Source organism: Orbicella franksi, chromosome 6, assembly GCF_964199315.1.
Source record: "Orbicella franksi chromosome 6, jaOrbFran1.1, whole genome shotgun sequence".
NCBI lineage: Eukaryota > Metazoa > Cnidaria > Anthozoa > Scleractinia > Merulinidae > Orbicella > Orbicella franksi.
Genome location: NC_138150.1, coordinates 22,832,822 through 22,855,820, shown reverse-complemented (window position 1 = coordinate 22,855,820; position 22,999 = coordinate 22,832,822). Strand labels below are relative to the sequence as shown.

At 38.7% G+C, this 22,999-nt stretch overlaps 2 protein-coding genes and 1 long non-coding RNA gene across 3 annotated transcripts in view; 2 read left to right on the top strand and 1 right to left on the bottom strand.

Moving 5' to 3' along the window:
- Positions 1 to 22,999, bottom strand: part of LOC145491384 (ubiquitin domain-containing protein UBFD1-like) — a 120,166-nt gene that overhangs the window by 32,275 nt on the left and 64,892 nt on the right. The gene's annotated exons all lie outside the window — the stretch shown is intronic.
- LOC145491407 (uncharacterized) lies at positions 1,937 to 6,144 on the top strand. The gene is made up of 3 exons (XR_014049822.1): positions 1,937 to 2,544; positions 3,420 to 3,497; positions 4,456 to 6,144. It is a non-coding gene; the product is annotated as an uncharacterized LOC145491407 (long non-coding RNA).
- Positions 14,264 to 22,368, top strand: LOC145491348 (ATP-binding cassette subfamily C member 4-like). The gene is made up of 6 exons (XM_081470524.1): positions 14,264 to 14,892; positions 15,421 to 15,800; positions 17,551 to 18,809; positions 19,166 to 19,736; positions 20,387 to 20,523; positions 21,452 to 22,368. The coding sequence occupies exons 1-6, from the start codon at positions 14,356 to 14,358 to the stop codon at positions 22,366 to 22,368; spliced, it is 3,801 nt and encodes a 1,266-aa protein (XP_081326650.1). The 5' UTR covers positions 14,264 to 14,355.

The window sequence follows — 22,999 nt, the reverse complement described above, 5'->3', positions numbered from 1 at the left end:
CCTTGAAAACCATACCCTTCACAGCGGCACATACCTTTATAGCCCATATGTGGCAGTACCCCCCCCCCCCCGCCGAGATGTTATCGCGATGTTGATGTTAAGGTTCGAGAAGCAGCCACGATTTTCTCTTAGTTTTACTAACCTGGAGAACTCAAGGTAACCGCACGGCACGAAAAATTGGATTTACTCTAAATTTGATCTTGATCAAAGTCGAGGTCAAATATGATCATAGCTTTGATTCAAACTTTGACGTGCGTCAAATATATGGCAAAACTGTCATGGCTTTACCGATACATTTGATCCATGACAAAGAAGAGGGCAAATGTGATGTTAACTTTGACTCCACCTTTGACCCACGTCAAAGGAGGAATCAAATATCTTATGGATTTGCTATACATTTGATCCCTGTTAAAGGTGAGGTCAAACATGTCAATAACTTTGACTTAAGTTTTGACGCGCGTTAAAGGCGTTCAAAGACACCACGGCTTTGCATACCTTTGATCTCTTATGTCAAAGGCGTTCAAAGACACCACGGCTTTGCATACCTTTGATCTCTTATGTCAAAGGCGTTCAAAGGCGCCATGGCTTTGTACAACTTTGATCCTACGTCATGTCATGTCAAAGGCGAGGTCAAATATGGCCATATCCTGCGACTCCTCTTTTAACGCCCTAATAGCCTGCGTTTTCGTATTTTTTTCTGTTTTAATGATTAAATGAAAGCTTGCTTTCTTGCCAATGTGTATTTTTTTAATAAAAAAGTTTTCACTTGACCTGGAGGTGGCACAAGAAAACAGCTCGAAAACAGCGGGAAAAACGCGGCTGCCAGCGGCTTCCCGCATTTTTCTGGCCAATCACAGAGAGACCAAAAGTCAACGAAGTCGGCTGTGAGGAAAGCAGACATTTTTCTTCATTTGGCTTGATTATGGCGGATCTGGTGAAATTTCATTGTGTTTTGGACCAGGAAAGGTAAGTCTTTGAATTTCGTTCATTTTTTTTCAATGTTCAGAGAATAACGGAGTTGAAAAAGTAAATTAAACGCAGCAATGGCTACATAAGGGAATAAAGAGCTATGAATTGCGTATATCATAGTAGGACAGATCCTCGGCGAAAACATTTTGGTCGAAGATTAATTGCACTTGACTGAATCTCAGTTCATCGGCAAAGCTCTGCGTTAAGAAAAGACAAGACTTTATTTTCAATTCACATATACTTATTTACAAAAGTTGACAAAGGTAGTATTTTTTCCTTACTCAGTCAAGTCTTGTGCATTAAATTGAAGTGTCCGTCATAGCATAGATTTTAGCATGATCAGTGCTTGAAATAAACGTGACTTAATAATTAAGCTTAAACTTAACCCTATCTTCGTATAAATTGTTGTGCACAATGCCTCTGGTAATTTCTGAGCTTAAGCAATTCCCTTGAAAGAAAGCTCATGTAAATGTAGAGGAAATTTGCATTGAAGGAAAAACTCAGTCAGCCATGCATGACAAACCATCTCGACCTGACTTAATTATTATATTAATTATACCATTGAAAGAGTTGTTGACTCTGAAAATTTAATCTATGGATAAGTTTTTGCTTTTGTCTCTAGTTACCATTCTATTGAAAAAAGCTCTGTTTGTTGCCACAGTTGAAATTATGATGATGTTTGTTCATTGATGTTGATAAATGACTTCACTGGTGTGAATTTAACAAATCGAATGTGGTCTGCACTCTTATTGACAGTGATACGCATCATCACAGTGGCCAAAATGTTGTGGACTTGTGAAACACAGCCGAGTGAGTCCACAACAAATTTTGACCACTGTGATGACAATCAGTTTGCGAGATCAGTAGCAACTGTAATAAAAATATGTTTTGATATTTGTTGTATCAGGCTTATGGATCAGTCATTTCGAACTTCACTATCTCCTGGCCAACCCCCCCCCCCCCCCCCCCACCACGAACTTGCCAGGCATTTGACATTTTGAACTGTCTCCTGGGCTAAGAATGGTGTCATACCAGGTGATCAAATGCACCTACCCTGTGACATTTGCAAAACTGAGTAATAGAAATGTAGATTGAGTGTCGATGGAGTGTCGATTGAGTATCGATCAGGTGTTGATCGAGTGTCGATTGAGAGTATTGATCAAGGGTATTGATCGACACTCGACCATGGATGTCTTTAGTACACATAATCCAGCTTATCTTTAGTGGGTGAAATTGTTACAATGTTTGATAAAAATCAAACTTGTCATTAGTTGCAAATTAAAAAGCTGACCTCATAATAATATTATGTGACCTCTCTGGACAGTACCAATAGTTTTAGAGTTTCATGTCTTGGTCTTTTGAGCAGTAGACAATTAAATGCCAATTAAAAACTGACTAGTGGAAATTTGCTTATGAATGTTGTTTTTATCCTTCAGCTAGCCATTCTAGGAGAACTGAAGATATTAACAGAATAAATTGGGAGAGGATACAATATGCAACTCTGTAGTTCATAGTCAACTCAGATGCAGTTTAATCATGCAGTGCTCCAAAGTGTGCAAACATCGCAACATTTTGGTAAGTAAAAGGCTGGAATATTCATTTGTTATTTCTATATTTTGTAGCATAGACCATCTTATAACTTCTTCAGCCACAACTTTTTATATCTTTTTCCAGCAAAGAAAGTATATAAATAGATTTAAAAAACCTGGCTATAATTTATTAATATTATTTTAATTGATCATTTTTATTATAGTCTCATCACTCTGTGAAAAAAAGTTGTTTCTTTTTGGTTCATTTAAGGACATTGAGTGAGGAAATGTTGTCTTTCTTATGGGACAAATACATCAACTGGCTCACCTGGACGAAACTAAGAAATTAAAATGTTGTTGAAAACATGCAAGGGATGAGAATCTTTTTGGTAAATGAATCAAAGTTTGCAACCCAGTCTCAGGAAATGTTGGTTTTTGATTGGTAAAAGCTGAGTTTTGCATCTAAATTTTGTGTGGTTGTCTGCAATATCAACTGTTTTGGTTTGGCCATCAGGTTTCCAAACCAAATTTTTTCAAGCAAAATTAATACTATGATTAATTCATAACTATTGATGGGATCAGTAGAGAATTTAAGGTGTAGAGGATTTGATAATAACTTAGTAAAAGTAATTGACAAAGACCTTCATTTGCTTTACTCAATTTAAAATTTTGTTGGCAAATTTGTCTGGATAATGGCCATTTCCCTCTATGAGATGCGGCTGCTGGGAGTCCTAGTGGTTGTATCCATCATCTTGCCCTGGATTTTTGTTTCAATGAATGCAACAGCTATGCGATTCCATGCAGGCTTGTCTCATGTTAAATTATTTAATTTCAGGAATTTTTTTCAGTGGAAAAAAAGTGTACAAGTAGTTGCTAACTGTTGATATGTTTATATGCTCCTTTTCAAATATGATCTACAAGGAAAATAAGGAAAGAGATAACACTACTGATCATGAAGAGATCTGTGGAAATTACACAGGAACAGCAATATTCCCAAAGGTGTGTGTATTCCTCATTTCTTGTCACAGTTTATGTCAGATTTGTTGGTTTTTTAGATTGCTATTTTGCAACGATAAAAGATCTTTGTTGTGAGATGTCTGTAAGAGACAGGCAGACAGATGGACTGGTAAACTGGCTTTAAGCTTTTTGTTTATTTGTGCCAAGCTGTGCATTTTTAAAACGACCCCAAGTCTTTGTTCTCTTATGAAATCCTAGCTGGGGATAAGCCCTTGTTCAGCCGGTGAAATTAGCTTGTTAAACTGGCTCTTAATGACATATCTGTCTGACCAAATCTCTAAGTAGAATGGAGAGAAATACAAAAAAAAAAGGCTACCAATTGAGTCCCCTCTTCTATCCTTGACTCATGCATTTCTCTGAAAAGTGTTATGCACTCAGATGAAAATATTTGTCCACAGACAGTACCAGTTCCCAGATTAGCAAACAGTTTTCTTAGAGCAAAGCTCAAGGAAAACCGTGAGCTTTGAGGAGCACATAATGCCAAAGACATATATCCTTACATATTTTTAAAGTCAAAATATGGAGCTATTGTGTTAATTATCCTCAGTCAAGTATATTATGCAACACACTGGATCTTTTGAAAATGAGGAATATTACTCATACTTTGCCCGGTTTTACCTGGGGCATATTCGGTCACGTGATGCGTTTAGACCAACCGCGTGAGCGAAAATATGTTTATGGACTACAGACAAGACTATTTTCACCGTTCTTTTGTTAGTGGACTGAGTTTAAGATTAAAATTCCAAATCTGCGGTAACATTAAATACATATTTGCTATTGACAGAAGCACAAACTATTCGGAGGAGGAGTAATGATCTGATTGGTCACGTTTTATTAATGTGATATTAGCAAAAACCATGGGTTAACTTTAAGGAATAGAATGCCAAGATTCACCCTTAATATTCATTTCCAACGTTTTTGTCTGTTTGCTTCTGTTTAGACAAATGCGGACAAGCAATGGTTGACAGGATGGACTTATCCAGTGAAGATGCATTGATTAATTTCGTCAACGCCTTAGACTTTGTCAAAATGTGTCTTCCCTAGAAAGCATGGGGATTCAGTTGGCATTGACCCCAACAAGGCAGTTGAACCACTTTGATGAGAAAGAGGTGGAAAACACTGTATTCCATTCCACTTATAATGCAAGAATTAGCAAGTGCAAGCAGCAGAAAAGGAGAATTGCCAAAACATTAGGAGTTCCATGCAACGGACTGTACGTGCCATCTGGAAAGGAGGCTTTTACACTAGTTGACTTTTGTGCAAAGTTTGCCATATCTTTCCCGAAATTCTGCGGTTATCCTCTCTATTGTCTAGTCTGGTCTAGTAAATTTAAGGAACTGAGAATTTAGCCATAGTACGTCAATGTTAGATAAATGCGCTTTATACCATGGAAAATTTGTTCACTGTTGTTTTCGCGATACATAGAACAATGTTTTCCTCATGATCAGTCGCATTACGTGTAGTTTGAAACCAAGCCTGTAACGTGGCTTTTTGAAATCTGAAGTCCAAAACATTTATGTAAGGTACTTGAAGGTATTTACTCTTGATAAAAACGGGAAAAAAAAATTAAAACTGAGATGAATTAAGTTGAGTATATTTATTTTCCTAAAATCAGGTGCAATGATCTTTCCGGGCCGCTTTTCCGTTAACATTTGTCAAGAGTTTTGGTACAAAATAACCTTATTAAAGCTGACATAATCTTCAAAACTTGTCAGACAAAGCAAGAGTACGGATATGATTGCATTCTTCGTATGCGGTGCTACAAAGCTAGTGTAGCAAGCAGAAAAATGCGTATAAGATGTGGATCGCGCGAAACGTGATCAACGGTCGCGAATCGCGAAAGAGGAGCGCGAGCGAGAAGTTCGGGCGAGACGCGCGAGCGCGGAACGCGCGGAGCACCTTTGACAAACCTTTGGCCTGCGTCACAGCCATCTTCGACCACGTCTTTAGCAAACCTTTGACTTGAATCGCAGACAAATTTGATTACACTTTTGACCCGCCTTTGACAGTGCGCAAAGGCGTATCAAAGGATCACCTTCAACCCTAAAAACACAGGCGTTCACAGGTGAGTAAAAACGGCCTTTCACGCCTTTGATTTGGTGGTAAAGGTTTATTCACAGATGATCTTTGATTCGCGTCACAGATCCTCAAAAGCGTGCAAAGGCGACCTTTACAAAACCTTTAACAACGCATTTGACGTGCCGATCCAACCTGAGTAGTGCTGTCTAAGGCAAGATATCACTTAGTAAGTCTGCTGGGGCCAGTTTGTTCTCATAATTGTTTCATTCAAGTTTCTTTACTTGGGATGAAGTGTGAAGATCTCTCAGTCTCTCACTCCCTTTAGTTGTTTTATTTCCAGTTTGCATTTATAATTTTTATAATTCATGCGATGTACCAACCGGAACGCAAAAAGTTTACTCTTCAGGTGTGAAGAACTTTGATGATTAGAAATGTACGTGGCACAGTTTAATGCGATGTAGCGTCATGTTGAAATACCCAAGGGACGCAGTTTGGGAAATTTTACCTTTTTATTTGCAGACGATCGCCATTGCGAAATTTACGACAAACGGTGTATATGCTTGGCTTTTTGCTTTTATTTTGTTGTCCTACTGAGCCCTGGGCGCACCTGGGAGGAACTGTAATATTTTCACGTCATTCCTTGTAATTTCTAGACTGGGTAGGGAATTAGCAAGTTCTTCTCGCATTGCATGGATCATTAGTTCATTCATGTTTCGTTCAGTTGCAGCACGAGTAAATTTGAATATATCCCACCGTAACCAAGTTATAGATGGATCATTTCTAGCATGCAGTGCAGACCTGAAAATACATCACTGCAGTTTTAATTTCAAGTTGTGTAGAATGCAGAACTTGCTTAACCATAAGACAGGACACGAACAATGACCCAACAAGTTTAGTATCCGTGGTGTTTTTTTATCATGGATATTCGCACTGCATAAATTATCGACATTGCATGTAAGTCAACAAACCACATGAATAATTTGATATTGTTGATTGGAGCGGCCTAAGGAATATACCAAATGCAGAGGAACCGGAACTGCCAAAAGAATGTCGTCAAATCTCTCCCTCCGTTTGAGTATAATGCCCAGAGGAACGTTTCACTCTACCCCGCCGAATTTTTTTCCCATAACTTAAATAGATTGTTTTCACGTGACGTCATCAAATTCCAAAATCCAAAACTTAAGAGCCACGAAAGGTTTTGTCCTCATCAGGAATAAGGGTATCTAAACTTATATCTGTTTACAACTTTTCAGCTCAATAGCGTGCTTGGCTTAGAAACCAGCGCAGTTTGAAGTTCAGAGTTACCCCTGCGAAATAAATTCCCAGTAGTCTGGGAATTCCTAGGAATTCCTAGGAATTCTTAGGAATTCCAAGTTATTCCAAGACATGCAAATTATGCTTTATCCAAGACCTTGGAATTTCTGGGAATATTTGGGAATCGTGGAAGTATGACTGGGAATTATTGGGAATTCCTAGGAATTCCAAGTTATTCCAAGCCATGCAAATTATGCTTAATCCAAGACCTTGGAATTTCTGGGAATATTTGGGAATAGTGAAAAGTATGACTGGGAATTTTTGGGAACAGCTAAAACACATGAAATATTGTGTTTGAAATTTCTATAAATTTCCCAAAATGTCAAAATTAAAGATGAACTCAGTGCATGAATCAGTTTCTGTGAATTAGTAAAAATCAACAGGATCATTTCCCTGGAGTTCCATACCTTTTTATTGTTGTCAAGCTCCAAGGTAATTATTTCCAAACAAATGTTACTACATTAATTCCAGTTTAAGTCTGACAACTCAACATAAAACTATAGCACTCATAACATTGCTTTTTAGATCCAACCTGATTTGTTAGTGTATATGTGCCCGTATGGACCCTTAAATCAAACACGCAGAGTTTAACTGATAGAAAAATGGATGCTCTCAGATCTGATAAATAGATTAGGCAAAAAATTCCTATCAGCATAAATGTATATATATTATTTACAATTTCAATAAAACCCAAAGTATATATATGCATGTATATATTTAATATAATTGTAGATTCACACACATACCCATCACAGCCACTGTTGAACAATTTTTGACTTGATCCTTTATGACTTTAGGAAAAAGAGGAAGACATCTCTCACAGATGTCAGAAATGAAAAGCTCACAGTTTCCACACACTTGCTGTAAATTTGCAAAACTGTACTGTGACATTCTCTGGACAAATTACCCGTAGTTTCATTAAAACAAGGATATCTTTAGCAGCCTCTCATTGTCATACAATGTCTTGAAATTAAGGCCAGAATAGCCATACAGGCATATTCTTTGGCAAAAAATGTTCTTTTCTTGTGAACAATTAGTTTCACTTTCATCAGGGGAGTCCAGTGAATGGCCGTCAGTGTCAGAGTTCTCAATTTCTTCAGAGGAGTCAGAACTAGAAACTTCAACATCATTATCTGAATCACTGTCTGTGGACAAATCTGAGTTGTTGTGTGTATTACATTAATTGGTATTTCTGTGGTCTTTTCAGGTACAGTGTATAGGCAACTCAATTTCATCAAATGCTTCCGTGAAGCTTCAATTCTTGCATAAAGGTTGACTCCATAGTCCATCAAAGTCATCCACAACATTTCTGTCAACAGCCATCTCACTCAGGCGAGCCGAAAACTCTGAGGTGTTCTGTTTGTGGTGCTGGAAATGATCTCCAGGAAAAAGTAATGCAAGAGAGGGAGATGACATCAACTGGCCTGGGAAGACTGCTTTAAGCCATTTATGTGGTCAAATCTTGTAGATTTTGGTATGGGTATAGTGGGATCATCAATATGTTTCTTGTATTTCCTTGTCCTCGCGGTCACTTTAATTCATGACACAACAAAATCAAAAGAATAAAAAAGATTATGAGTCAGTGGGAAACAAATAAATAACTGACATAAATAAATGACAAATAAAAAAAACCTACATCTTGATGTATTGAAAAGACTATAGATCTCATATAATGTTAATCCTTATAAATAATTCAAAGGAAAAAATGATAAGCATTGCAAATTTCTACTTGCTGCATCGTGCTGACTGGGTGTTGAAACACGTGGGCTCTCAAAATAGATTTGGTGGACTTACAACAAGCTTAAGCTTATTTTGCAGAATTTATCTCGTTTTCTCAGGTCGATCTGAAACCTTTTAGGTGAATTTCGGCTTTTGGGGTTTTTAAAGAGCACACAATGCATTGCTTAGTTTGATTTATTTAGAATTATAGCTTATCATAACAGAAAATCCCTATAAAATTGGATTCCTTACCTTTGCAGTGAACTTGATTTAAGTGCCTCACGATCCTTTGTTATCTTGACAACCGTCGGGAACAGATCAACTAGTTAAAGTACGTTCCAGTTTCCTCGATTTCTTCGTAAAAAGTTTGTGTAGTTTTTTCCTTTTGAAGCAAGACCCATCTTTCAAAAGACCACCAACACAGCGTGGAAAGGGAAGCAGAGTTACTATCGAAAGCGACTGGTCTGGCAACCTTGTTGCCTGTCTCTCTCTCCTTCTTCTCCAGTTCCCATTCTCTCCTCAACTGATCAACTGAACCAATCACAGCACGCGAATTTTCACGTGACTATCCTCGTGACTGAGCGTGACAAAGATCGCGTTAGTCATTCTCTTTTGGCGCCCATCTTTGAATTTAGCGTTAACGGTTGATCGCTTGTGCGTATTAGTAGATTTCACTTCCAAAATTATATCAAAATGGTTTTTTCTGCGGTCCTGTGACTAGAAGAAAACAGCGTGAGTGTCATTAATGAGAAACATGTTATTCTTGGCGAAGATTTGGAGCTAAAAGAAAGTCTTACTGTGGATGTTTCAACAGGGAAAAATTCAAAGGGCAAATTAGCTGTATACAAAATTATTTGGTGAGTAATCAAATTCAAGTAACCCTATATTATACAAAGTAACTTCTTTTATTTAGACAAAAGCTTTTGAATGAACTTTGTCATCACGAATCATACACGAGTGGGTCACTCAGTCATGGCATGAAATGAATTCTGGCTAAAGCAAGGTTGAAACAATTTAGGTTGCCCAGAGGGCATGCCTAAACAATTTGATTTGCGAATAACAAGTCGTTTCTCTCGCCACACTTGTTCAAACGAAACAAATATAGCAGTTCTCGCTGATCCCAGTCAAAGTTCTTGACAAAAAAAAACTCCAACGAGGCAGCCACAGTCTGCATGAGTTTGATATGTCTCATGTGTGTTTCAGCCTGACTGTATGGCAATCCGTGTTGATCTTCAATTTTGTCCATCCGTATATTCTTTTGCGTTTACTCTATTATTTCAATGTTCCTTTAATGTTTTAAGTGTCTTTTTTAATATTTCTAATGTCTAAATTTGGCTAAAAACCGTGATATATATCCTCCAATTCGAGAGTTGTTGATACACTTATAGAAGAAAGAAAACCTTGATTTAGTCTACTGTAAGCTCAAGATTTATGTAACATATTTATCAATAGTGTACAAGCACCTTCACAATTATCAAGTCTTCTCTTTTAACATTTCAACCAGCTTACAGTCAGGCCTTAATTAGCTGCATGTATTAAACTGTGAGCACATAAATATTTGGATCTTAGTCTTACAGTACCTCATATATATCGCAGTGTAATGTATTTTTTTAAATTTTGTTTTAGGTGTCATACAACAAAGATGAAGATGAAGAGGCTAGCTGCAGAATCAACAGACATAACTGAACAGCAGCTAAGTTTGCCCAAACTCAGCCTTTTTTTAATTTTAAGGAATGTCTCAGTTTTGTTCTTATCATTGATTCCTTACAATCATGAAAATCCAGATATGTTCCACACAATAACAATAATTTAAGGTAAAATCTTGTGTATGGAAAATTGTTGGATTTGTAAACTAAAAAAGTAAATTATCTGAAAAAGTTCTCTTTTTATCAAACATGTAAAAGTTTGACCTTCATATCTGTTTTCAGTTTTACTTTTGATTCTTGATGTAATGAAAAAGAAACAGGATGATTATTCTTATGTTTAAATTCATGAGAGCCAATGTAATAAACCATTCATTTAAAACCTGTTTGATGTGATATCAGTGACTTTATTTGTTATTTTAATGCTAGGCATTTATCATCAAAATTTTGTCTGGCCTACAAATGATACAAAATTCCCAGTTTTTCTCAGATTTTCCCAAAAATTCCAACCTATTCTCAAAAAATCCTACAAATTCCAAGTTATTCTCAGAAATTCCTAGGAATTTTTGAGAATTTTAAGAAATTTTCAAGGTGAGTATATTTCAGTTGGAATTCCTAGGAATTCCTAGGAATTCCAAGTCAGCTCTATGTAAACTTGGAATTCCTTGGAATTCCTAGGAATTCCGAGTCCGAATTACCGTGAAAATTCACACCTTAGATTCCTAGGAATTCCTAGGAATTTTTTCCTAGGAATTCTTAGGAAATTCCTAGGAATTCCTAGGAATTCTTAAAGTCATCTCACAAGGGTATGGCAGTGAGTGAAATACCGCTCCGATCGCGTTTGTGGAAAAATATACACTTACCTAGTGATTTTCAGTCTTTTTAGGAGATAAAGTATTAGGAAAAGTGCTTGTGTAAATTTTTTATGGTTCGGTCCAGATAATCAGTCGACTAGGTAGCCGAAGAAAGTTCCAGATGTTTGCACTATTTTCCGGCCGCCATATTGGTGGAGCACAGAGCTGCAACAACACGGCGGCCCCATACTGGGCTCTGTAAATTTGCGCAAAACATTTCGACGAATATCCGAAGTTTGGGAGAACGCAGAGACCCAAAACTTGGAGAAATGTCTTTTTTACCAATCTCCTATAACATTACAATTTCTTGACTTTATCCACTGAATAGTTTTCGTTGTTTTTCGTTGCGTGACAGTGAAAAGATCTGAAAACCATCTATTGTTGCAGTGCGTAATAGAATACTAACCACAGGAATCTTTTTTGTTTTAAACTTAAGGAGATTTCTTAATTAATCAATGACCCATGGCCAAATCAAGGCTCCAGCGATTTTTGAATTGACGGCGAATAATTTTCTTTTGGGTCTTAGCGTATTATTTCTTGAGTTGTGATCTGTTTCAATCGTCAGTTCTACCCTTACCTGTAACTCTGGCATGGATTCCATGACCAAGCATCCAACGTGCCTTACTAAAGGTGTGCTTGTATCGATGCAAAGAGCATTTAATAGTTCACAAGACAGCAGACGCATAATTTGTCTGGACTGATTATGTGTCTCTAGCAGATGTCCGTGATTTGCATCATCATAGAACATAAACTGTTGTTTAGTTTAAAAGCTCTCATAAAGCGAAATAATTTTTTTTTTTCTTAGAAAAATTTACTCGAACTTATTTATTCCAAATTGCACTCAAAATCATGTGATTACCTACTGAACTGGAACGATAATGTGTTGGTTTTTGGATTTTACAGTGAACGTTTTGCTGCTCTTCTACTTCATCTAGTCGCTTTCGTTGTACCTTTATAGGCCCTTTAAATTAAAGTGTTCCGTGCTTAAAATTTCTGTTGTTGTTGTTTCCAGGATGGCACTGTCATTATTTCCTGTATTTTCGTGATAAAAAGCTAAACAAATGTGCTGCTTTCACTCATTTTCACCGACAGACCCTTTTCGGGGGAAGCATTTTAAACTAAGCTACTCTTGCCGCATTCATTTTCCATGTACGGAGAAACACAGGTATAATGGCCGGTAACTGTTATTTAGTGCATGAACCAATCAGAAAGCTTGAAAAGCGTCAACAGAGATATAGAATTTGATACAGTAAGGCATATACACACTGATGGAAAATTTTAAAGGCGAAAAATTTGCAAGGAACATGAATCTTATTGCTTATTTTTCCAAGAAAGAGAAACGAAGCGCCAGGAAACAATACGAACTGATAAACACGATAAGAGTTGAACACTGACTTAAAAAAAATCAAAAATCAAGTTCAAAACGTATATACGAAGCGTGACTAAATGTGGTTAATGGCGATAGTGCGACCGTGACAGTTATATTAACCCTCATTTAAAATGAATGGAAGGAATCAGGAAAGTTGGGAAAAACCACTATTTGATTTTTTATTCACTGTTACAACATTCTCGCCACTTGCAGTTGAATTGATTGGGTTAAAAGTTATAATATTTCCATTAGTTTAAACTAAAAAAGTATCAAATAATTTCTTATAGGGGACCGTTCATTTTTTATGAGGGAGGGGGGGCTGGTGGGATTTGGGAAGCACCATTTAAAAATCGCATGACCCCCCCTCAGCTTACCAATTTTTTCACGTGGCCCCCCCTTATAGCGGTCATTTTTTGGGATGACCCCCCCCCAAAAAAAAAATTGAACAAACAGTATTTAGATTTCAACTTTTTTAATATTTCTCTATTATCCCCCTACTTCACGTTTTGTGCTCACTGTGAAGACAATATTTACAATCCCTATACTACAGAGAGCTGTTGTTTGAAAAACAAATCAAAAGAAAGAGAAGTCAATTTCGGATCTCCTAGTTATGGCTCGCCCTGAGCGTGTGGCATTTGGCCTCTCATTGGCATCTCCCTCATCTGAATTGATGAATGCCCACAGTTTTAATGTAAAACAGATCAAATGTATAGAAGCTAAGTTGACGAAGGTCACGCAGGACATGGAAGCACTAGAAAATAAGAGCAATTATAACAGCATATTCAAGGGCATACTCAAACAGCACATCAACAAAAGGAGAAGGAAAAAAGAAAACCGCAGAAAGTCAAATGAAAGAAAGAGGAAGCGGACTGAAAACAACGTCCGACGAGTTTATGGAATCTGTGTTGGAAACCCGCTAGGAAATGATCTTCCACAATGCCTTGTGTACCCTCCTAGAACGGCCGTCCCGGAAGAGTGTATTAAAGTTGAGGATGTTGCCACGTCGTTATTTAGAAGAGATGGGCCATACATCGCACTGCTCTTGGAAGGGAATTATTTCACCAATGCTGCAAGAAGCAGAATCACCACCAACCTTGAGCAGGAAGTCAGAGATTATGTTTACACCTTCATGTACCCTGAAGAGTACACTCTGACGGAAAGCATTGCTGCTTCTTGCAGCATCGGTGAAAGAGACTCCCATAGCAGCACAAGCGGCGACGAAGAACTCAACGACAGCGAAGATGAAGATGAGTGCCAGTGAAAGTTGCATTCGAAAATAACAGTGTTAAATACTTCTTTTCAGTAGCTACAAATGCTATTTGTCGCCAAACGTTTTTTTAAAGCAGAAGGAAAGTTTGTAATAAATTTGTATCCTGCCTTCTATGTTTATTCTATAGCAATTTTTTTGATATTCAAACATTATGCCATTTTAAAGTTTTACTAAAATATTTCACGTGACCCCCCCTTTTTCCCTTATTTTTTTGGGATGGCCCCCCCTCGAAAGCCATTTTTTTTCGCATGGCCCCCCCCCAAATCCCACCAGCCCCCCCTATCTGATAAAAAATGAACGGTCCCTAGTTTCTTGGAAACAGATGGCTATTACAAGACCATAGCAACAGAATATATCATCTAATCGTGACTAAATTGAGCCAATTCGAGATTAAGAGTGAATTCACGATGTCTTTTAATTATCAGTCAGAATCTTTGATTTGCAACAGTATGCTATAACTTCGTACGACAGTTCTATGTTCAGCGATAACAGTAACGGGAGAGTCCGAAACATTTTTAGTTCACTAGTTTTTATTACATAGACTTCCATTGTGTAGTAAATGTTGTGGCACTGTTTTGCAGTGTAACATTGTTTTAAAGCTAAGTGTAACCTCTGTGTGTGAATTTTTTTATCAGGTTGTTGATCTAGAGTCATGGCAACTGATGGTTACAAGAAGATCCCCAACGATGACGAGGCAGAAAAAGTCAGCTTTGTGTCTCTTCTTCTCTTTCAATGGATGAACAGTGTCTTCAAGACAGGCAGTGAACGACCTTTGGATGAAAATGACTTTTTACCTCTTTCAAACGAGAACACTACCTCGTCAGTAACAGAACGTCTCCAAACAAAATGGAACGACGAGATAACAAATTCCAAAGGAAAAGAGAAAAAGCCGAAACTCTGGAAAAGTATATTTATGATGCTCTCTATTAAGGAAGTCTTCTTTGTGGTTTTCACTGGTGTTTTGTGGGTAGTTTCCTGCCTACTTTCACCTTTGTTTCTCGGATATCTGATTACCATGCTAATTTCAGGCGAACAACAAGAAGATAATCTACTCTACGGTTGCGCATTAGCAGTGACTATGGGTATTAACGCGTTGGTTGGTTGCTTCGCTATGCATCATTTTTCCTACCAATGTGAACTACAGGGTATTAGAATCAGTAGCGCCATAAAAGGTCTAGTTTACAGAAAGGTGAGCTGAATAGGAGAGACTCTTACCTGTCTAATTTCTTAGTACTTTAATGGGTCCTTAAAGCAGCCAGTTCCAAATTTCGCCGTGGTAAGTGGGGAAATTCTTGCGTGAGCTTAAGCTTATCAGTATTGATAAAAGTAAGTTGAGAGTTACCAAGTATGCATCTCACGATAAAGGTGTAGTTATTTTTAGTTCTAAATGCTTGCATTTTAGCACTTTTATACCACTTTTTCGCACTTTTATATGCTTCTATTCATTCTGAAAATCATTGATATTAATTAATTTATTTTTTTAACAGGTTCCACATTGATAACTGTCTAAATGTTTTCAGTTCAGTACTATTATAATTATAATATCAAATTGATGAACAAACCACTGAGTGAGCGAGCTAATGACTGATTAACTGACTGACTGACTGACTGACTGACTGACTGAATTGCTCGATGTATGCTGAGAATGAAAGCGGACATAAGCGACCCAATTTTATTTTCAGCAAAAGCAAATCAATCAAACATTTTCGTTTTTCAGACACTTCTCCTCGACAAGCGTGCGTTGTCCAGATTTTCAAGAGGCCTCGTGATTGACCATGTATCAAATGATGTTCAGCGAATGGAGGAGGCAGCCGTTTGGTTTAGTGCAGTAATTATCTCCTTGCCTAAAACCGTGGTAGCAACGTTTTTGCTCTTGCATTTGATTGGTTGGCAAGCTCTTATGGGCGTGATCTTTTTGTGTTTTCTCACACCATACTACGCCTTGATGTCCTCTTTTAGTGCGGTACTACGCCTGCGCACAGCAGCGCAATCTGACAAGCGAATTTCCTTGATGACAGAGGTAGTTTCTGGAATCCGCTCTATTAAGACGCATGGCTGGGAGGACGAATACCGGGAGAAGACAGAAATTACACGAAGGTAGGAAGACAAACATTTGTGATGTTGCTGTTAAAATTTTTCTACTCAATTACCCTTTAAGTGTAAGCGTGATTTAGAGCATACTGGTTTCTTGGAGTCTTAGAAACGGCCTTCCCATATTCTATCGCGTGGAGTTGAAATTAAAGATGGTTTGATTTCAAGTCATCTTCGATCGTCATACAGTGAAGCTGTGAATTAAGTCTAACGCCCAATGCTTAGTGCTGACATATGAAGAAGGATTGCCTTGAAAGAAAAGTCTATACCTCCTGTAATGGTTTACACTCTGCGTCCTTGCAGTAGACACATGCCAGGAGTTCTGCAGCGAGAGGTAAACCCAGCAGCGCATCCTGAACTAAGAGATTAGTCCAGTAAACCGCCTGGACCCAATCCTTGACAAAGGTTGCATTCTGCGAGTTGGAGGACAAATACAAGCCGAAGTTTCAAACGTCGTAAAGCATCACGCAATATTGCCGAAGAGATCGCACTTGACAGAGCTGACAATTCGCCACTTTCATCAGCGGTCAGGCTGTGATTACGATCGGTTAAAATATCACGCTGAAATCCGCGCATCTGGCTTTAAGATATTAAAGCGCGCTTCTACCATCGTACATAATATATCCAAAAAAACTTGAATTTATTTGTTGGAAACTGAGAGTAGCAGCTCACAGCAGAAGATGGCCTTCCAACACATCAACTTGAGCAAGTGGCCCCGTTAACGCACAGCGCAGTCGACCTTTTTGGGCCATGGTACATAAAGGAAGGACAAAGAGAGATAAACCTCTATGGAGTGCTCTCTACTTGCATGGCCTCGCGTACTCCAACTAGGAACCGCAGCTTTGTTACCCACAAATTCCTTCTTGAATGCCTATCGTCTCTTTATGTGTCACCGTGCACCAATCCGACAGATGAAAACAGACCGAAGTACCATTTCCTGGGCGTAATGAATGGATTAGAGCGAACTACTAAAGAATAGCTAGGACTGGATTGCCTGAAAGATGAACGTCCCACACTCCTGTGTACTGTACTGTCGGTATAATTGCAGAATTATGGTAGTCAATTAGACGAACGAGTTCCCGAGAACCCTTCTGATCAAAGCGGAAATAACAGTCTTAGTAAACAGCCACCTTCTCACTATTGATGAAGCTGACAGCTCCAGCCAAAACGTGATTAGACTCTCCTATTCAAAAGAAAACAGTGGTATTAAAAAGAAAAAGAGAGGACGAGAAAAGGGAGGAAAACGAGGGCTCGAAGTACTATATCAAACACGAAAGACCGTGTTTGACTACATTTCCAAACACCGCGAAGAGAGTTGAAAATACGACGCGTAGCGGACTATTTTTGACGACCTTCGAGGTGTTTGGAAATGTGGTCAAACACTGTCTTGAGTGTTTGATGTATCTTCTCAATCAAAAGTGAAACTAAGAAGAAAAGGGAGAATTAAAATCGTAAAAATCCATATGGCTAATTAAGATTAGATATCCAAACACCGTCAAGGTCATGATTTACTTTGTTTAATCTTGATGAATTATTAATGAGTTTGAGAAAGAATGTTAAAACATCCTTCCTCGCTTGCCTACGTTTGTTCATGTAGTATTACTAGAAGAGAGGCTTTCCTCGTCCTTTTTGAATTTTACCAAGTAATTATGTATGCTTCGTGGTGTTATTTTTTTTGTAAAAGCTATAGATGACTTGCCATGTTCTGCAAATTACAAATGTTGCCAAACATCACAGTCTCCTCTTTTTCTTTCAGACGCGAGATAAACATCATCCGTACGAAGAGTGCCATTTTAGCAAGTCTTGGTGCGTTGGAGTACACTTCAGTACTAGTGGCCACCTTGGTGTCAATCATTACTCTTGTGTTATCTGGTCAACCCCTTACACCAGTTAATGCTTTTATGCTCCTTGCTTTTCTGGGTATGCTAAGATTAGCCATTTGTTCTCACTTAGCCTACGGTATTTTGGAGATACGCGACGCATATGTTTCTCTAGGTAGAATTCAAGATTTTCTTTTGTCAGAAAATCTATCGACGATCCCTTCGATCTCTGAAGCAAAGCGTTCAGAAAACACAAGTGAAACGGCGTTGAAAGATACTAGCACACAGGCACTTCTATGTGTGTCGCATTTGACGTATAAAGAATCAAATAGAAAAGATGAATTTATCCTACAAGATATCGAATTAACTGCAACTTCAGGGAGCTTGACGGTAGTGACTGGACCAGTTGGCAGTGGAAAATCTACTCTTCTCTCCGCAATCGCTGGTGAGATCTCTGACACAAGCGGAATAACTCGCCCAGAGACTATTGCCTATGTGCCACAAGTAGCTTGGGTCTTCTCTGGAACTCTAAGAGAAAACATTTTGTTTGGTCAACCATACGATGAACACAGGTATACCAGAATAATCAAAGCATGCGCCCTCATGGAAGATATCCAGCAGTTTCCCAATGGCGACGAAACCATTGTTGGCGAACGCGGTGTCGTTCTGAGTGGAGGCCAGCGGGCAAGAGTAAGCTTAGCACGCGCAGTATACGTCGATGCAGATCTTTACTTATTGGACGATCCTCTGAGTGCGGTAGATGTTAAAGTTGGCCTACAAATCTTTGAAAAATGTATCAAAGACCTACTGGGTAATAAAACACGACTGTTGACCACTCATCAAGAACAGCACATGAAAGAAGCTCATCAAGTGATCGTGTTGTATAAAGGTGGTGTATTGAGCAAGGGTAAATTCACTGAGCTACAAGAAAAAGGCATTTTAAATCAAACGCTTGACCCGCTCTACCAGAAGGTTGCAAACGATGATAACTCAGAAAACAATGCTGTTGAGGAGAATAAAGGGGAAGGTGAAAGAATGGTACCTGGAATACCCAGTGACGCCAAGGGTTTGGAAATCTCTGTAGAAGATCGCACAATCGGAGTAGTGTCAACCAAGCTATATTGGAACTACTTCAGAAGTAGGGTGCCTGCCTCAGTGATCATCGCATTGGTTTTTTTTTGTGTAATCACGCAAGGTAAGCTCTTGCAAAGTTGCTCTGATATCAGTCTTAAGATTTCTAAAGGTAAGCACGTAGCAACCACAGATGTGGATGATTCCCAGTGAGGTTACTAAGAATTTTATTATCCCTGAATTCACTTCAACGCAACGCAGAAATTGTGGTTCTTCTAATCGTTAAAACTGTAATCTGCCATTAAGAAGGAAAGAACCGACATACTCGACATACGGTGCTTTCAGAAAGTTCGTGAAATGAACTTATCAAACAAAGGCAGCTCCTTTCGCCCGTCCCACAATTCAGTCTTTGTGTATGATCACAATCTGGACTGCAATAATTAATAGTTACTAATCGGGCTACCTTTTACCATTTTTTAGCAATGATATTAGCTCCTGATGTGTGGCTGTCGTTTTTGACCAAGAAACTTCCAACAGAACAGCAGGACAAGACAAACTTGTCTATTTATGGCTGTCTTGTTGGGGCAGCCATTATATTTGCAATCATTCGTGCATACGCATTCCTCTTGGTTTGTGTAAGATGTTCTGAGCGTCTTCATGACAAAATGGTTGAGGCAATTTTACAAGCACCAGTTCTGTTCTTTGATTCGAATCCTGCGGGACGAATCCTGAATCGATTTTCTAAAGATGTGGGCTGTATGGACGAGCTGTTGCCACTAAGATTTCTGTTTTCAATCCAGTTGGTATTGCTGTTGTTTACATCCGTCATCGTTCCATCTGTCGCAAATCCTTGGCTTCTATTTGCTACTGTTCCGCTGACTGTGTTGGTCCTCTACATCGCCAAGTATTACTTGAAGACTTCCAGAGAGCTGAAACGATTAGAGTCCATATGCCGCAGCCCAGTCTTCTCTCACATTTCGGAGACTCTGAACGGCCTGGATACGATTCGAACAAGAAGGAGACAAAGAGATTTCGTGGATCAATTTAACAGGTATGTTGGGAAATAGCGAAAAAATGGAATTTCATCAAATTCGCCCAGAACATGAAGCACTACGGGTACTAGTTACAGAAATATTGGTTTAAGTTTGATCAAGCTTTGTTTTTTTTGACGCAGTTTATTTCTTTTCGATGCCCAAAATCGGCCAAAATTGATCTCAAATAAGCGCCATATTCAGAGTAGTCGTAACCTCGAAAGGAAAGATTGTCATTGCGAACTAATTAATTGCACGTCGTATTTGTACTTCGTTTCTTGTGTAGTTAGAGCTATTGTAATTGAAATTCAGAGATCTCGATTTAATTACGAATCATTTCACGAAATTTTGCAAGCTAATGACACAAGACAGCCACGTTTCAAATATAGGGTTGACATGAGACAAGCCCGTGCGCATATATTATTAACTTCATCCTTACAAAAAAGGTCAGTAATACAAATAATGACAAATATCCATAAACCAAACGAAAACGTTTGCACAATAGAAAAGACCATTTATAATCCAAATAAATAACTTAAAGAGCCTGATACAGTGTCACTTCCTTGAATAACATGTCAACAAGAAGTATCTAGGATAAAACGTACGCAGAAAAGTAAGTTGCGATGTGAAAGTCTGGATATATTATAGTACCTGTTGCTTTTTCTCGAAGATATCAAGATATTCATAACAAGTCATATATTATGGTGTTCGCCAGTGGTAGATGGCTTGGGGTTCGCATGGAGATTATCACCTCTCTGTTAATTGGTACAGTGGCCCTAGCGGCAGTTTTCGCGTCACAAGATGCCGGTAAGTATATCTTATTTTAGTATAAATCTACTAGCGTTCTATCACAAATGCCGTTCTCTGATTGGCTACCCTACTCACCATCTATTCTGTGATAGATAGTGAGTAGCGTAGCAGTGTGCGCTTGTTAGCAAAATGACGGTCGCTTCTTGGCATTTTCGAAGTGTCTGTGAGGAGGATTTACATAACGTTTTGAATGACTAGTTGATGCGCTCTCGATTTCTATACGTGATAGTTGACTTGGGCTGCGCCCTGCGCCCTCGGCCTTGCCGTATTGACCGAGCGACAGCTGGGTCAATACGGCAAAGTCTCGGTCTGAGATTTTCCCGTAAAAACCTCACTCTCGGTTAATAAGTAGTTAATGATCTTAATCAAATCTGCGAGTGGTATGTAAACCGAAAAAGTCATGTGTTACTTCACGGCTACCGGACGACAATTTAAACAAATCCTTCAATAATATACCGACATCTAGAAGTTCGGTCCAGGCCAAGAACTAAAGCATTGTCAGATTCCTTAAATAGTGCGCTATTTCGTGGCTAAATACGCCATATAAGGTGTTCTGTCGGAGCTATACCTGTCCTTTCATATTCGGATCTCGTCGGGAGTCTTTGGAAGTCTTTAATTATGTTGAAATGTAAAACAATGATAAACGGTAAAGCAGAAATCCTGTAGAGCAGCGGAACATTTTCAGTGACCCAATATTCGTCACAAGTACGTTTACTCAACTAGATACAGTAAAATTTTCCTATAACACGCTGAGCAATTCCTGTTTACCACAAAGTAAGACTGATTTATCGTAAAACATTCACCCATTTTCTCTGTAAAAAAATCGACGAAAATAGCTAGCAGTTTTCATTTTGACCTTGAGGCCTCGTCACCCTGCCCCATAATACTAACGGTATAAAGAAAAACATTCTCTTTTCTCAATCAGCTTTCGTTGGACTGGCACTTACTTCTGTGATCCAAACGGCGGTCTTAACTCAATTCGCTGTCAAAAAAGCATCAGACGTCGAGAATTTCATGACGTCAGTGGAACGAGTTATGGCGTATACCAAGTTGGACCCAGAGCCTGGGTACAAAGTAGTAGGACGCCCTCCTGAGCATTGGCCAGGTGAAGGAAATATCACCTTCCAAGACGTATCATTGACTTATTATCCGGGGGGACCTCAAGTGTTGAAGAAAATCAACCTCGATATTAAAGGAGGAGCAAAGATTGGTGTTGCTGGTCGCACAGGTGCGGGCAAGTCATCTTTTGTGGCAGCTTTGCTACGCATGCCTGACGCTGATGGAGAGATAATGGTCGATGGTGTAAAAATAAAGAAGATTAACCTCCAACAAGCTCGAAGATGTATATCCGTTCTTGGCCAAAGCCCTGTCCTGTTTAGTGGATCACTCAGAAAAAATCTCGATCTCGTAGACAGATTCCAAGATGCAGATTTATGGCGAGTTTTAGAAGATGTGCAACTAAAAGATTTGGTAGAAGGTCTGGAGGGACAGCTGGATCACGAGCTGCTGGAACATGGTGCAAACGTCAGCGTTGGAGAACGGCAGTTAATTTGTTTGGCTCGTGTACTGTTACAGCAAAACAAGATTATCGTATTGGATGAGCCCACTGCACACGTGGATCCACAGACAGAACAAACAATGTGGAGTGTAGTACGTGAGAAATTGAAGAATTCCACAGTCATCACGATAGCTCATCGTCTGAACACCATCAGAGACTGTGACAAGATTCTGGTTTTTAAGGAGGGAGAGGTGACCGAGTTTGATACCTTTGACATGCTACTGAGTGATATAGACAGTGTACTCTGTGGACCTTCTCTCCGTCCGGATAACAATGAACAATGAAGAATCGTGCATTGCTATTGATGAACTTAAGTCATTGACATCAAGGCAGTCGCTAAGAAAAACGTCTTCAATTAAGTGGTGCTGGGTAACTGACTATTATTTTTTACTTGTTTTATGGGATGTTTAAGGTGTTAGTTTCACAAAGTTGATGACCACTCGCTAGTCACAAGTTAAATTTCCATAACTTCATCGATTGTCATCTAGCAATCGTTATCAATTGCCTGATTACTTACAATCTTTTGTACTACCGATATCATCTCTCTTGTAATGATGCACCTACATGTTGAAAAAAATAGGCATGCAAGACGTGCAAGAGTTTTTTTTTAGGTGAATTAAAAGCCTCTGGAGGAAGGAGCATTTCAGTAGACTCCTAACTGTAATGGTTAGGTTGATATCCGACAAGTTTGTCTAGTTACGATCTACAGCAAGAAAAATAATTTAGAACCTGACTTATCGAGACTTACCTACAATATGGTAAGATAATCAGAAAGTAAGCCCTTTTTGTAAGTATTTGTTTTGAAAAAAAAAGTTTGGGTGGGCGATTTTGGGGAAAAAGTAGTAAGACAAAACTTTTCACCTTAATAACCGTGATATTGATGCTAATTTTATCAATATAAGAGTTCAGTCGGCC